The sequence below is a fragment of the Caloenas nicobarica genome, chromosome 5 (genome assembly GCF_036013445.1).
Source record: "Caloenas nicobarica isolate bCalNic1 chromosome 5, bCalNic1.hap1, whole genome shotgun sequence".
Taxonomy (NCBI): domain Eukaryota; kingdom Metazoa; phylum Chordata; class Aves; order Columbiformes; family Columbidae; genus Caloenas; species Caloenas nicobarica.
Genome location: NC_088249.1, coordinates 6,770,694 through 6,785,706, shown reverse-complemented (window position 1 = coordinate 6,785,706; position 15,013 = coordinate 6,770,694). Strand labels below are relative to the sequence as shown.

The window sequence follows — 15,013 nt, the reverse complement described above, 5'->3', positions numbered from 1 at the left end:
CTTTAAAGCACTTGAAGTTAGTATGGCCTTTGGCTTTTTTTTTTTTTTTTTTTGGTCTGCTGGGTGAGATGTAGAAATCCAGCTGATCTATAAGGTAAATTTTCAGTTGTCATGGCAATGTGACTCATTCACGTTCTCAGTTTGGAAGGGAGATTGTTCCACGCTGCTATTTCATGTCTAGGGCAATATTCTTTGGTGGCAGAATTTCTTTGTTTCAGTACATTAATGCTACAACTCTGTTCTTCCTTTCTCAGCTTATGGAAACATGGCTCAGCCTGAACATTCTCCTGTAAAAATACAGTTTTTTGCATTTTTCTGTTGTAAGAACATTCCTTAAGTCTGGAGGTAAATGTTGATCCATTTTGATAGCTTGGGTGCAGCAAGATCCTCACGCTGTGAAATTTCACCATCAAGTGAAAACAAACTAGAATCACTCCACCTTCGCTTCCATGTGGTTTGAAGAAACTAAAGTATATCCTGAACCAGCAAGTCTTATAAAAGCAAAGTAATTTAAAAGTACATCCTACCTATAGTGTATATCTTACATATTAGATTTCTACAGACCTCCATGTGCTTTCAGTCAATTCAGATTCAATTTCTAAGTACTGCGAATTCCTAATTTTGATCTATTCTTGCTTAAGGCCACAAATGGAGTTTCTCTTGTTTCTTTTACCACCTTTAGTTCTTTGTTTTTCCACACAGCACCTTCACCTTATTCCTAAGGAGAGGAGTCAAGCAGGAGCAGGCATCCTGGCTTCTGTTGGCTCAGGGCAGTCTGCAGGAGTGGGAACAGCTCTGGAGGGTTAGGAAAGCACATAGACATGAATTGGCCTAGTGTGATACAGCTTGGAGGCTTCACAGAATGGAGGGCTCCTATATTTGGGTAAGAAGGACCCTTTTCTGGTCATGTTCCCCATTTCAGTTGCATGTGACCTTCATTGCCTTTCTAACCTGCTCGGTTTCATCTAACTCGTCTCACTTTTCTTTCCAAGTGACTTCACACAAGGGTGCAGCAGCTGTGGCACTTCGCACAACGCTTCTTCTTCTTCTTGGGGTGGAAAATGGTCATGATTGCTTCATCAAAGACAGTCTTAAGGCCTTTCTGCGTGAGGGCTGAGCACTCCAGATAGCACTGTGCTCCGATCTGAAAGAGAAGAGAGAAAACGTAAGTACCCGCTACCAGGAGAGACAGAGCGATCCTGTTCCAGCATCATTCTACATGCATACGTGTCCTGCCACAGAGGCAAGACTAGATCTTCAGAAAAGGGGTCAGGTCTTTGCCTATGAAATCAAGGGACAAGCCCAGGTGACCATCCTGAGTGAGAGGGCAAGGATGAGCATCAACACCAGCATTTCACCACAGGTGGTTAATGGAAAGCAGGAATTCCCTGCATGACCATCCAGAGGGAGAGGGGGCCTGCACCTGTGTTCAAGGGCTGGACCAGAAGCTTGGTCTCCTATCTGTGCAGCTGCGGGGGCGGAGTGGTTTCAAGGAGATGCTGGGTTGTTAGCTGAGCCTCTTTGTATACTTGTCTCTTTTCCCCTCACCTGTCACCCCTGTGTCCTGCCTCCTGCAGCACCAGGGAGCTGCTACTTGGGAGAGGGTTTCCAGCTGGTTTCTGGGGACTGGGAAACATCATCTTGAGCTGGGAGTCTCCTGGGGATGCTGGCATGACACAAACACACACGGTGGCCCAGGAAAGACGCCTCAGCTTATTCAGCAACCTTGTGGGTTATTCAGCTTGTTCTGCTAATGGAGGGGTGTCAAACTCATTTTCACCGGGGGTCACATCAGCCTCACCGTTGCCTTCAGAGGGACAAATGTAATTTTAAGACTGCATAAATATAGGAGTAGTCCAATTTATACAGTCCTAAAATTACATTTGGCCCTTTGAAGGCAACAGCGAGGCTGATGTGACCCCCGGTGAAAATGAGTTTGACACCCCTGGGCTAATGGGTGCTCGTTGGCCTTTGAGGGCCAGAACCTGTAACAGCACCTGCAGCATATGAGGTGGAAATGGCTGGGGTCCAGACACTTAAATTTCAGAGCTTGCAGAGGGTTTTTATCCCCCTGCTTTCCCAGGAGACAAGTACAATAGCATGGAAGCCTTGGGAGCTCCTTCTCTGCTGCTTGAAGTGCAATGGCTGTGAGAACCAAGTTGTCTGTATTTTTGTAAGGGATAGGGACGAGTTTGGCAGGAGGTGACTGCAGTGAGGAGTTTGCCACATGCACCTCCTGGCAGAAGCCTGAACAAGAAACCCTTGATTTAGGCAAAGTAAGCAGTAAAATCTGTTTTGCTGCCCAGTTACCCACTGCTGCCCCATGTACCTTGCTGCTTTGCATGGAGCTCGACTGGGTATTGCAGCAAATCAGCAGGATCAGGAGTTGCAGTCTGTGTCTGGGTCTAGCCTCTTTGAACAGAGGCTTTAATCTCCAGCTGGGAACAACCAATGCACCCCAGAGAAGTTCACCTTGAATGAAACAAACCCACTGGAAAGCTGTGATCAGTCGATTTTGTGGGACCTCAGGAAAAGCTATTACCTCCTTTGCTAGCTTCACGCCATGCTCGTAGGTGAGTGGTTTCTCCTTCATGTAAAGCAGCCGAGCCAAAGTTTTGGGGTCATCCCGGAGATCAATCTAATAGAAAATATAGAAAACTCGTGCTCAGTAACACCTTGCTGTAATTCTTGAAACAGGTTTACAAACCCACTGTCATGGTCTTGTATGAACACCTGTCTTTCCGGCCTCAGATGATACTTCATAAATGAATTGCATGTGTTTTCCCTTCCTTTTTTGTTGTCGTTGTTTTTGGGGTGTTTTTTTTGGTGTTTTTTGGGGGGTTTTGTTTAGCATGAGTTAGTTCTCACTGGCAGGTTATGGGGCCACAGCTCAGATATGGTTGCTGTGCAGTAAAGATGCGGCTCTCAGTGGCTCTCACAAAGTGTCCTGTAAAGTGTTGGTGGAAGCCTGAGCCCCATTGGAAGGGGGGGCTGCTGCAACCCTGCACTGCATCACCCATAAAACACCCTGACAGCCCAGACAGACGCAGCTCAGTCTGAATGACTTGAAACAAAATCCTGTATTTCCATGGAAAACTTCAAAGTGAAGCATTCTGGCATTTTAAACCCATCCATTTTCAGAGTGTGTGTTCCAAAGGGTAATAGTTTTATTTTAAAATGGGTATTTTAGATTATTCCAGTGTGGAAAACAAAGCCAGTGTTTGCATGATTTGACTTCTGTATGGCAAGAAGATTTTGGTTTTGACCAGAATTTGATTTGTTTCTCTAACTTGGCTTAGGTTACTGTCCAGTGCTTGGACATTGTCCAGACTCATATTCCTACTTCTCACAGTCTCTAGCCACTCTGTGTTTTGGAAGCAACTCCATATTTAGGGCATTTTTATTTGATTGGTAGATTCATAGATTTTAAGGCCAAAATAAAGAGGTTTGATCGTTTAGTCTAACATCCACTATAACATAAGCAGGATGGTGAGTCACTAAATGTGATATTGATGTAAAGCATGAGGGAGGATATTTCCTTTCCGTTTCTCTAAGTTATTCGGTTAATTATTCTCATTCTTAAAATTCAGTTTGAAGTTTGACTTCTGCCTCTAACCACAGACTTTAATGTTTTTTTCCCCTCACTAAATGCCTGTCAGAAATCTTTTCCCCCTATAGGTATTTATTCCTTGATAACACATTAATATACATTTGAATGAAAAGATGCGATGAGTTTTGCCAGTCAGGACTAGGATGACAGGGCATCTGCAAACTGGTTTCCCTTCCCAGTCCCTGAGTTTTCCTCTAATGGCTTCATATCACGTAAGATGTCAAATAGGAAACTTTTCCACAGCATTCAGCCTCCAGCCACCCGTGGCATGGAGCAGGAGCCCCCTTGCTCTAAAGACCCCCCTGACAGCCAGTGGTGCCCCAGAGGAGCACTACCTGTGTTCCTATGAGGACGTAAGGCACGTTGGGCATGCAGACTTTCAGCTCGGGCACCCATTCCTCCTGGACGTTGTGGTATGAGGCAGGGTTCACCACGGAGAAGCAGATCAAGAACACGTCTGTGTTGGGGTATGACAGGGGTCTCAGCTGGTTGTAGTCCTCCTGCCAGGGGAAAACAGCAAATGCATTATGGGGTGGGGGATAACTGATGATGTGGCATCGTGTTGGCTCTCAGTGAATTATTGAATGCTGTCCTTCCATGCTCATGAACACTTATAACCTCCGGGGAGCTGCTGAGCAGGGAACCAAGACTCATAGGCCAGAGATACTGTTTCGTCAGCATCTTTACCCAAAAGAGCTCTGGGGCCCTCAGCACAGGACAGACATGGACCTGTTGGAGAGGGTACAGAAGAGCCACAGAAATGATCCGAGTCCGGAACAGCTCTGCTGGGGGGACAGGCTGGGAGAGTTGGGGTGTTCAGCTGGAGAAGAGGAGGCTCTGGGGAGACCGTATTGTGGCCTTTCAGTACTTAAAAGGAGCTGATAAGAAAGATGGGGACAGACTTTTTAGCAGGACCTGTTGCGAAAGGACAAGGGAAAATGGTTTTAAACTAAAGGAGGGGAGATTCAGGCTGGACATGAGGAAGAAATTTTTTACGCTGAGGTTGGTGAGACCCTGGCCCAGGTTGCCCAGAGAGGTGGTGGCTGAACCATCCCTGGAGACATCCCAGGCCAGGCTGGACGGGGCTCTGAGCAACCTGAGCTGGTGCAGATGTCCCTGCTCATGGCAGAGGTGGACTGGACGAGCTCTGAAGGTCCCTTCCAACCCAAAATATTCTATGATTATATGATTTTGTTTGTGTGTGTATTATCCATGGTGATGCTGGCCTAGAGGGCAATGCTAAACAGCGGCCATCAGTGGTGGTGTAATAAAAATTGATATTGAGGCTGCGTGTACTTGCCTCAGCCCTCCAGCAATGTGATACTATCCTGGGAAGTATTATTTTCCTGTCACTGCTAGCTAATATTTGCTGATGAAACACATGTCTAGGGGCTTTTCTGTTAATATTCTGGGGTTTCTGTTCCCCAATAGACATCATAGACATGACCATGTACAACAAATACGGGTCTCCAGGCTATTTGGTGCCATTGCAGTCACGTATGGTATGCAGCAATGTGTCAGTCGGCAGAAGACACTCGTCTTGAAAACACAAAGCAGATTAAATCCAGCCTACAGTGACTGGGTAAATCACTGGGAGTGATTTAGTGTCTCCACAGGCCCTGGACCAGAGGAGAGATGTCTTCTCTTTGTGCTAGTTGTGAAGAGGGTGAATTTTCATACAGCTCAGAGCGCAGCTGTGTCGTGTTGTGATCTGGCTTTGATAGCTGAGTTTCAAGGAAGAATTTGGGTCTGTTTTCAGGCTTGAGATGTTGAGAGTGAGCAGAGGTTTTGCAAGACGTGTGAAAGGGATAGACTGGCTCTTTGTGATAGTGAGAGCGTACGTAGCTGTGTCTGGTTGGTACTTTTCAATGAAACCTGTTAGAAAATTTCAGTGAAATGAAACAGATGCTTGTAGAGGAGATACATCTGTTCTGGATGATTTTTTGGGGGGTCCAGAGTTAAAAAAGGGGAAAGGAACACAAAGTTGGAGCGTAGGAGACAATAATACATGTTGCTGTCAAGCCTGATGGAGACCTAAGTCTTTAGTGTACAGTTTCTACATTCTGGGCAAGCCTTTAATCTCTGCAGTATGGTCTCTTTTTTTGCTTATAATGGTCTGAAACTTCAACTGGTGCAGTTCTGCCTTTATAGATACTGAAATAGTTAATAACTCAATGAAAAGAAAAAAAAATATATCCAGGCAATGTTGCTTGGACTTGAGAACATTTATTTGAGGTAGGGAAAACCCACATTAGGGGCAGAAGCAATACAGCTGCTGTCTGTCCTGCAGGAGAAACTGATGCAGGACTGTATCACTGCGTGCTCAGATTAGATGGTGTCTTAATTCAGCCTTGCATCTGTCTTGCTTTGGTTGGGTCAACAAATGAGAGGGCTTAATTAGGAGTTGAGACTGGTAAATATTCTTTTTGAAGTCTTTCGTTCACTAAGTATGAAATGATAAGATGACCCAGGCTACTTCTGAATTGACACCCATTTCTGTAAAAAACTAAAGGATTATGTAAAAACAATCTGCCCCAACCTTTGCTAAACAAAAACCTTAATTATTTACTCTGAAAGGAAGTATGAGGCCAAAATCAGCTCTGTCTCATTAAAAAGAAGTTTAAAGAAACATCCTAAACAACAAACAAAGTGTTTTGTTTAACTGAATGTTCATTTTCCCAAACCCACTTCAACAGGAAGAGTAAATGCCCAGTTAGCACCTCCAGCCCCACAGCCAGAGTCTTTGGGGTAAAGCCAGAGTATTTGTCAACTGACTTGTGTTTTTCCACTGTCATAGATAGTATTGACCTGAAGAAGGAATGACATGACAAGAGGGGATGTTTGGACATAGCAACCCAAGGGAAGAGTGGATTCACCATGTTCAAGGAATGCCAGGAAAGGAAAACTCAGAGACATTTGTGGAAACATCAGCAATACAGGCCATGAAGAAGTTGTTGGAAAGAGATTTATAGGAGGTTCTGGGAACGGAACCAGCTCCCACAGATGAGTTAATAGAGGCAAAGTGGGTGCCAACACCGTGGGAGCAAAGGAGTAAATGCATTATAGAGATGGCTGAGTTTTATGCAGATGCTGTGGGTGAGGGAGGCCTGGCCAGGTGCCTGCCTGTTTATGGGACATTATTGTAACCCAGAACATCAAAACTGGTGACTTCTCCAACATCGTGCCAGAGTCAACATGGGCTGATACTAGGTGCTTGGCAAAGGTCTTTTTTTGCGTTTTCGGTTTAATTGCTGCAAGTCAACCTCCTAAAACAGCCACGTGGTGGCAGCAAGCCCTCGAGGAATGGGGATTTAGGATTTTTGGAAAGAAATTGACTAAAAATGACCAGTTTAAATATTCCAGATGTGCCTATTTAAGGGGTCTGGAACTTACTGTACCATTAAAAATATGAACTAAAATCTGTGAGTGTGCTGTCTTGCAGTGACAGCAACTGGGCTGTGCATTTCATTTTATTTTGTTTGTTCCTTTGTGGCCCCTAGAAAATGCTTTTTCAGGAGGACCGTTCCCAATTTGTGTTAGCAGCACAGAGCATTATATAAACCCTAGGGAGGGACAGCCACGCATCACGTAGCAGAGTTCTCATCTCCTGTCAGGGTACACAGGAGCTTGCACGGATGTGTTAAAGCACAAGCACAAATGTGGAGGGTAAGATGCAATCAGCTCTCCCATGTTTCCCTGTCTTTGTAGGCTGGCAGGAACCTGCAGACCACATCAGACAAGGACTCTGTCTCTGTTCATACCTGGTCTCTAGGAGAGGGCTATAGCAACCTTGCAGGAGACCATTATGAGATATGGCACATTGGGATCCTTTCTCATTCAGAGACATTTCGTTGTTGAAGCCAAGCAAATAAATAGAGTAAAAAAGAGACTGGACATTTGCACAGTACCGGTACAGGGTACATCCAGAGGTGCTGCAGCTGGTGACTGTGGTGTTTGGGAAGGGACATCAGTCCTCATGGAGTCAGGCTGTAGATCATAATTAATTTGTTTCCCTTTCTTGTGCTTGCATTTTGCTGCCTTTTATTTAGGGAGTGCAAGGCTTCCCAGTTACACTGCCTGGCCACTGGTTTGGCATGGAAATACCAGCACCAGACCTTGCCTTGCTGGGTTACATGCCTATGACTTGCTGGGGCTGGGCAGCATTGACGGGTATTGGTCCCTCCATGCTCTCTCACCGCCAGCAGGCTTGCAGCACTCGGGCTCAGAAAGTACTGCAAAACCGGATTTTTTTTTTTTTTTTTTTTTTTTTATGTTGCTGCCACGCGGATCTCACATACATTCCCTGCCATGTCAGCCTGTTAAAGCACTCTGCATGGGAGTCCAACCCGGGGAAAAAAGACCACTGTTTTTTTTCCTCCCAGCACTGTTAGTACCAGATATGCAGAAAAGCAGATACCCCAGATCTGGGGTCTATGCCAACTCTCCCTTCAGGCTGACATAGGGTCCTGCTGCAGGAGTACATTTTCCAATTGTTATTTCATTAGCATGTGTTTTATAGCATCGTAATGTCAAGTGCTATTTTTGGCTATGACTTCACACCGATGCCTTTGGAAAGCCACACATCACAAGGAGAAGGAGGGAGGAAACAACCCAGATGATGTGTCGTTATAGCTCGAGCATGTGGGAAGCATCGTCCTTTCAGCCTCCACTGAGGTACAATCTAGTCATCAAGAAATGATTCACGCTCTGAGTTTTGACTAGATGGCCACGTCCTCTGGACCAAGGTTTGAAAGGGAAATGAGCCTGATGAGTTAGAAATGGTGCTTGAAGGCACCTGGTGCTCTGGCTAGTTGGAAGCAGGAGATGGCAAAATGATTGTAGAGGAATGGATGGAGGGGTGAAGTCTGCCAGAGAGGCTGGTTTGTGCTTCTTCTGGGCTGGGAAAACAAATAAGAGGATGTGGGTGGCAGGTGGAACTATCAGCCCTACAAAACAAGTGGAAGCATTAAGGCACTGGATAAAATCTGACTGAGAACTGAATGTAACTCCAGTCTCATTTGCAAAGGCTTGCAGTGCTGCCAGATTGTGACAGACATGCTCCGAGCTCTGTGTTTGAGAGCACAGAATAGAAAACTGAACTTGCATTAAATGAGGGACAAGGACTTGGGTCATATTTTGGGACTGAATTCTGGATGTCTGTTTGTACCTTGTAAATAGAAAGGCTGGGTGAACTGTGACACCAAGCTAGCTATGAAGTGACCGTTGCTTCCTGCAGACATGTGATAGGAATAAAATGAATAAAAAGTGAGACCCAAAGCATAAAAGCCCCAGTCCTGCTGAGCACAGGTTGTTCGGAGCTGCCAGTCTGTCCCAATGTGGTTTTTGACCTCTTTGCATGCTGCCACAAAGTATTTTCTGTAATAAGTGGCCTTCTGCAGACAGGAGAGTCTCCTTCTGCATTGTTTATGTGTTTCATAGCAGTCAGTCATGGCCAAAAAAACCACAGCCAAGAAGTCCTCCTGAAAGCAAAGCTCAGTATCCACAGCTCCTCTGTGCCAGAGAGTGAAGCAGGGTCCCAAATCCGCTTTCCCCTCCTGCTGCCTCCAGGTACCAGCTCTGACTGGGGGAACTGGTGGATGTGGGCTCCAACCTTCCCAGGCTGGCAAGGACCTGGGACATGCTCCCTCCCCTCTCAGCTGGTGATTTTTCTGCAAGGTTTCTGTGCAGATTGTGGTCCTTTCTTCAGTCTGCCAGTCAGTGGCATTTGGAGGTAGGAGAGGAAAATTTCACCATGAAAAGCTGTTGCTCCCTGAACCCTTATCTGCTCTTCTACTGGCAGAATAAGGCTGTGAGAAATACTCTCCCCTCATCTCCAGGGGCTGAAATGAGCCCACAGACCAGAGCTCTTCTGCAAACTTTTAGTGCAAGCACACTATATCAGACCGCTGACAGTGGAAACAATAAAATCATAATGTAAGTAAGTGTGGGATACAGCCTCTCCTGTAACGGACACCCTTGTCCTGGGAGAAGGATGTTGGGCTGGATGCCAGCCTGGCTGGGTTACCATTTAAAAAGTCAATAGCTGGTGATCGATAGGCTGGTGCTATTATTACATTAGTTTTCTGATCTTGGAAATGGGAGTTCTTCTCTGTATCTTCAATGCCGCTATGTGGTAAATGTAAGAAAACACTGAGTTTATATGAAACATCATATTTGCAGTAGGAGGTGCATACATGGGAGGCTGAAAAACCTAATCCGGCTTCAGGGTTTTGCTTAGACAAAATTCATTCTTAGGGATGAGCTTGCTGGACAAGAATGAAGTATCTATGCAGAAAAAAAAATAGGAAAAAGTCAACAGTTCAATGATTACAACTCACAACTGATTGTTAATATTTGTAAAGAAATCTCCACAAACAGCTCGAACAACAAACCGCAGTAGGTGATAGTAACAAACAAAGCATGAGAAAGGAAACTTAAAAATGTTTTGTGGTAATTTACCTGCCCTGCAGTGTCATAAAGTCCCAGCAAGTGTTGTTGTCCTCCCACAGTCACAGTTACTGGAAGAAAGAAACAAGAGATGTTTATGCACAAGCCAGTGGACTGATTTTTATGTATTTTAATCCTAAAATGCCAATACACTCCTGTGCTAGACACATTAGCACGTGTCTTACAATGTGCACCCTAAACCAAGCACATCTGTTCAACCCAAATTGAAGGCAACCTAAAGTCATGACAGAAGCAAATGATTTATGCCAAGCTCTTATTTCTTCACAGACAGCCAAAAGCGACGAGCTGCTTGCACCGCTGCTATCAAGGACCCAGAGACCAGAGGGCATTTGCTCCTGTCTCTGCAGCTACCAGCTGACCCCCATGAAATGCTGGGACTTGAAAGTACAGGATTCCTGCCTCCCCACCATAAGCATTGGGGTAGGTTTGTCATGGATCATTGAGAGGAGGTTTTTATTATGATTTTTTTTTTGTTCCAGGCTGTGAAATGTTGAAGCATTCAGAAGTGGTTGATGTTTGGTGGGTTTTGGTGGAGGTGCGCTGCTTCTTGGGCAACCTGTCCTGCCCTGTGTCGTGCAATCACAGGTCAAGTGGCCGCGCTTAATACGTGGGGCTCTGTGGTGGCTGCTTCAAAGGGCAGGAGGAAGAGGAGCACTAGTATTTGCAGGGTTTTTGAACCGATTCTGTTGCAAATGAAGGAAAGAATGGCTTAGTTTATTGATCACACACAGCAAGTTTACTCCTTTAGTAGAATTCACTGTGTACTTAATTTTGAGCCCATTGATGAAAATGTTTTCCCATTGCCTTTGGATGAACCCCATTATTAACTGATCACTGTAACCAGTATTATTTTCTATAAAGGATATGATCTGTGTTAAAGACAGTTAGCCAGTTAATCTGCTTAAATCATTGCTACTCAATTGGAATGAAAGGGTAGGAATCCAGTTCCACCCTTTAGTCAACAGGAAGACTTTAAACATTCATCAGGGAACTTGCTCAAAATAATGATATTCTTGCAGCCCATGGACTATTAATTTTTTTAAGCATGAGGGCAAATGACTGGGATGAACATAAAGCTGTGGCTGGGGCAGAGGCAGGGGTAAGACTGGTGCCCATCGGCTGATCACAACTTGCAGTTAATGAGGGCTGAGGAAGATGAATAGTTGCTTTTGGCAAAGAGGAGGCTTGAAAACATCACACGTTTTCTTGCTGATTCGTTTTAAAGCAATAAGACTTTTGTAGGAGAAAAGTACCTACCAGCTTATAGAAGTTAATAGCTCCTGCACTGGGGAGCAATGTCCTGTTTGAAATCTCTTAGACTTGAAGTCTCTGTCAGTGTGGCTGGACAGACCGATTATTCAGCAGCTTTACTTGCTTGCAACGTGACACGGTAATTTTGCTAGCATATAACCAGAACAAAACTGACATCCTGGAAGTACAACAGCTCAGCAAGGACCAGACTTGCTGATGAGAGCAGGATGGGCCACGCTCACCCGCTGCTGGGGCTGCCTTGTGATGTGCAGGGGAAAGTGAAGATGGGAAGGGGCCAAGAACCCTCCTCTGGCTCCTCAGTTCAGGAGGTAGCTCACACACAGTGCAGCTCCTGTGGGGCTAGCTGTTGAGTATGGACGTCCATAGGTGGAAGAGCCCAGGGAGGAGGTGCTAGAGTGGGGAGACGGGTATCAACGCAGACATAAAACAGCCCAGATGTCCCATTCCCTTCTTTCAACATGACTTGAATAAACTAATTTGAACGAAACCTCCCCAGAGCCCTGGTTTTCAAATTTTTGTGGTGTATAGAGGCTCAAAATATCCTAGTAGAGGTAAGAACTGTAGAAGTCTGCTGACAATATGCTTGCTTTTCTTAACTCCCTTCTCAGAAGCAGTGGAGCCACAGGTGTTCCTGCACAACTTACCGGAGGCAGCCAGATGTGGGGTTTTTTTCCAGTTGCAACCTTAGCCAGCCTTCAACCTGCCACTGCACAGGAGCCAGACCTGCTCTGCTGATTTTACTCTGCCTAAGGACCAGCTGTGGGAAGATGTACCCTTCAGCTGAAGGCAATTTTCCAGCCTTCCAGCAGTGCTCAGCTGGCCGAGGTGGTGTTTGGGACTGCACGTGAGCATGAGTCGCACTGTCAGTCCTTGGTTGAATTTATATGGAGTCTGCAGAGCACATCCAAAGCAGGATTCTCATATAGCAGCTGTGTGGCCAGGGGGTCAGTGGAGGTGCAAGTGATGTAATGTGCGTGATGAATACAAAGAGACATTTGCCATATGTCAGTAATGACATAGTTATCCAGCTTTACCTCTCATGCTGGCTGATCCTGAGCACCAGCAAACTGAGCTGGCCCCTCCTTGCAAAATATCAGCTCAAGTATTCAGTGTTTTAAAGACTTAAAAGTCACACTGAAACGTACTCTGTCCAGGCTGAGGCTGCTGTGAAAGTTTGCTGGCCCATCTCTTGGTGGCATCTGACTGACAGAGCTACACTGGCAAAAAGCCCTGCTGCAGGTGCAAATTGCTGTCTTGTCCCAGTAGTTATGTTTTGGAGGTAAGCTGTTTGAACAGAGGTCCGGTCCGTCTGCGGTGCACTATGCTGTGCTAGAAGGATATGCTGCAACAACTCCTAAACCCTTATCTGTGCTTTGTGGTCCATGAAGTCACGGTGAATATATTGCAACGGATATGTGGAGCCACACACATGGAATAGTTATTGATACTTTGTGCAGTTCGGTTTGGCTCTTGGTGAGCTCTGGGAAATGCAAAGCGGGGAAAAAGAGGCTGGTGGTGAATCACCATTACTCTTTTTGGAGAAATACACCCTAAGTCTACCCAACTTACACATCAGATTTTAATTCTCCTCATAGCACCCTGCCTCCTATGCATCCTGCTTGAATTTCTGCGTAGCATCAGTAATTTATTTTCCTATGTTTTTCCCCATCAACCTTTATGTTTTCTTTCTTATTGTCGATTGTTCTAATCTATCTCATCATCAGAAGATATCCTTCCTGTCCACATCACCTCTTTAAGTTCATATCCACCACCCCAGCAAAACTGTCTTGTTGGCTTAACTTCAACAGCAGACAAACTGCTGTCTTTGGATTCCTGGCTCCAGATGCAGCATGGACCAAAAGGCTCCCACTGACAATTCAAATAATCACTGGCTCTTGAAACAGTGATGTCTAGATTAATGTATTGGTGCTGAAGTTTCCACCACGCTTTCATGCTAGCAAAACAAATGTCAAAACAAATGGCTTTTGCCTGTGACAACATCATGGTATTTTTATACTAAGAGTTTATCAGTCTGCCTCTGTCAGGCAAATGGCTGTTCAGTGTGTCCACTTGGTAGGTCGAATTTATGAGCTGAGATTGCTTTGCTGGATTTGTAGGCCTTACTTTTGGCTTTATCTCGGTTTACTTTTACTTACCCTGTTACTATCTTTTCCTGTTCTCTCAGTGGCCAAGCCTATGGGAAGCCAACACAGAATTCCTTCCCAGTCACTGGGGGTTATGCAGGCTCCTTTATGGGCTTGTGAACTTGGCTTTATAAGTGGTCTTGGAGTAACAAGATAAATACAAACTCTCCTTGCCATTTACTGGCCATACTGACATACTGATTAAACACTGAAATGGCATGGCCTTTAACACTAAGTGCAGCAGGAAATGCAATAAAATGTGGCTGAATGCTTGCACAGTTCTGGTTCTCATTTGGCTCCATTCTGGGTTGCAGCAGACGATGCAATGGGGCAGATGTTTTCCTCCTTTCACTGAATGGTTTTAACTAAATGTGGAATGTGTAAAACACTGCTTTTAAAATGTTAGTTAGGTCACAAATGAGTTGGTTATTTCTTGCTACAGTTTGAGTAACTATTTTGGGACAACTCCATGGCTTTGTTGCAAGTCTGTGTGCCTGGGGTTTTGCTAATGGGCTTCAACACAGAGCTCTGAAACACGCTGTCCTGCTCGAAGGCCACTGCAGAAAGGCAAGATGCTAGATGGACTTCTTGTGTGGGCTGGGTCTGGTTTGTGGACCATCACCTGGTCCGAGCTGGGACCTCTGTTTTTAAATAAGTGATTAGTTTATGTTCATGGGGAATATACGACAATTTTTGTTGGTATTCTTGTTGCCCAGGTTGCCCCAGATCCACCCATCAATGATCAGGCTTTGCCAGATTCTTCCCCCTTGTATTTCATTTGTTCATAGCAAAGCCCTGTTGACTTTGTGGGACTGAATTTTCCCTTGGAAAAGCCCTTCAGCCTCACAACAGCAGCATGCACAGTCTGCACTGGCAGAAAGGGGATGTAAATTGTTTGCTGTCCTCCAAGAATCTCTTATCCTTGATTAATAGTGCAAAGCAACACGCAAGTCTCTGGTTTGACACCAAAGTAGGATGCGATAGCTTGGATGCTCTTAGCTGTGGTACAGGAGAGTGAATGTGCACATCACAGGGAATTTTTCCATGCCTGTGAAGAAGTGCTTGCAGAACCAAATGACTGTAAAATCACTAGCCAGAATATACATGATAGCTTAGGCAATGTCTAAAGTGATACCACATGGGAGAACTCGTGTATTTATTCTAGTGCCTTCCTGCCAACAAATTAAGGTCCAGCTGCTTTGGAGAGAGATGCCAGGAGCATGACAGCAAGCAGAGATGGTAGCACCTGCCTGGATGGAAAGGCTTTTTCATTTTTTTGGACAAGTTAATCTGTGTCAATCCTCAAACTTTCACAAGGGCCATCTTCTGCCCTTATCAGCAAACTCTGACTATTAAGTTTGTGCATTTGTCTGTTTACTATCATTGCATGTACCCAATACATGTTACTTAACACAAACTAATGGCCACCAGTATAAGAACAACTGCAATTCTCATTGCCCTGCTGGCAGTAAAAATGCCCAAGTCTGTTTCTTTCATAGCTGGGAAAGAGGGTAAAATC

General features: G+C 45.1%; 1 protein-coding gene across 1 annotated transcript in view; it reads right to left on the bottom strand.

Moving 5' to 3' along the window:
* Positions 1 to 23: 23 nt before the first annotated feature.
* The window catches only part of RHOJ (ras homolog family member J), a 56,238-nt gene continuing 41,248 nt past the window's right edge, over positions 24 to 15,013 (bottom strand). Inside the window, exons 2-5 of the mRNA XM_065635303.1 lie at positions 10,070 to 10,128; positions 3,946 to 4,110; positions 2,543 to 2,638; positions 24 to 1,144 (exon numbers count right to left, since the gene is read on the bottom strand). Of these exons, the coding sequence (XP_065491375.1) occupies positions 998 to 1,144; positions 2,543 to 2,638; positions 3,946 to 4,110; positions 10,070 to 10,128 (467 nt within the window). The 3' untranslated portion in view covers positions 24 to 997. The remainder of the gene's footprint in view (positions 1,145 to 2,542; positions 2,639 to 3,945; positions 4,111 to 10,069; positions 10,129 to 15,013) is intronic.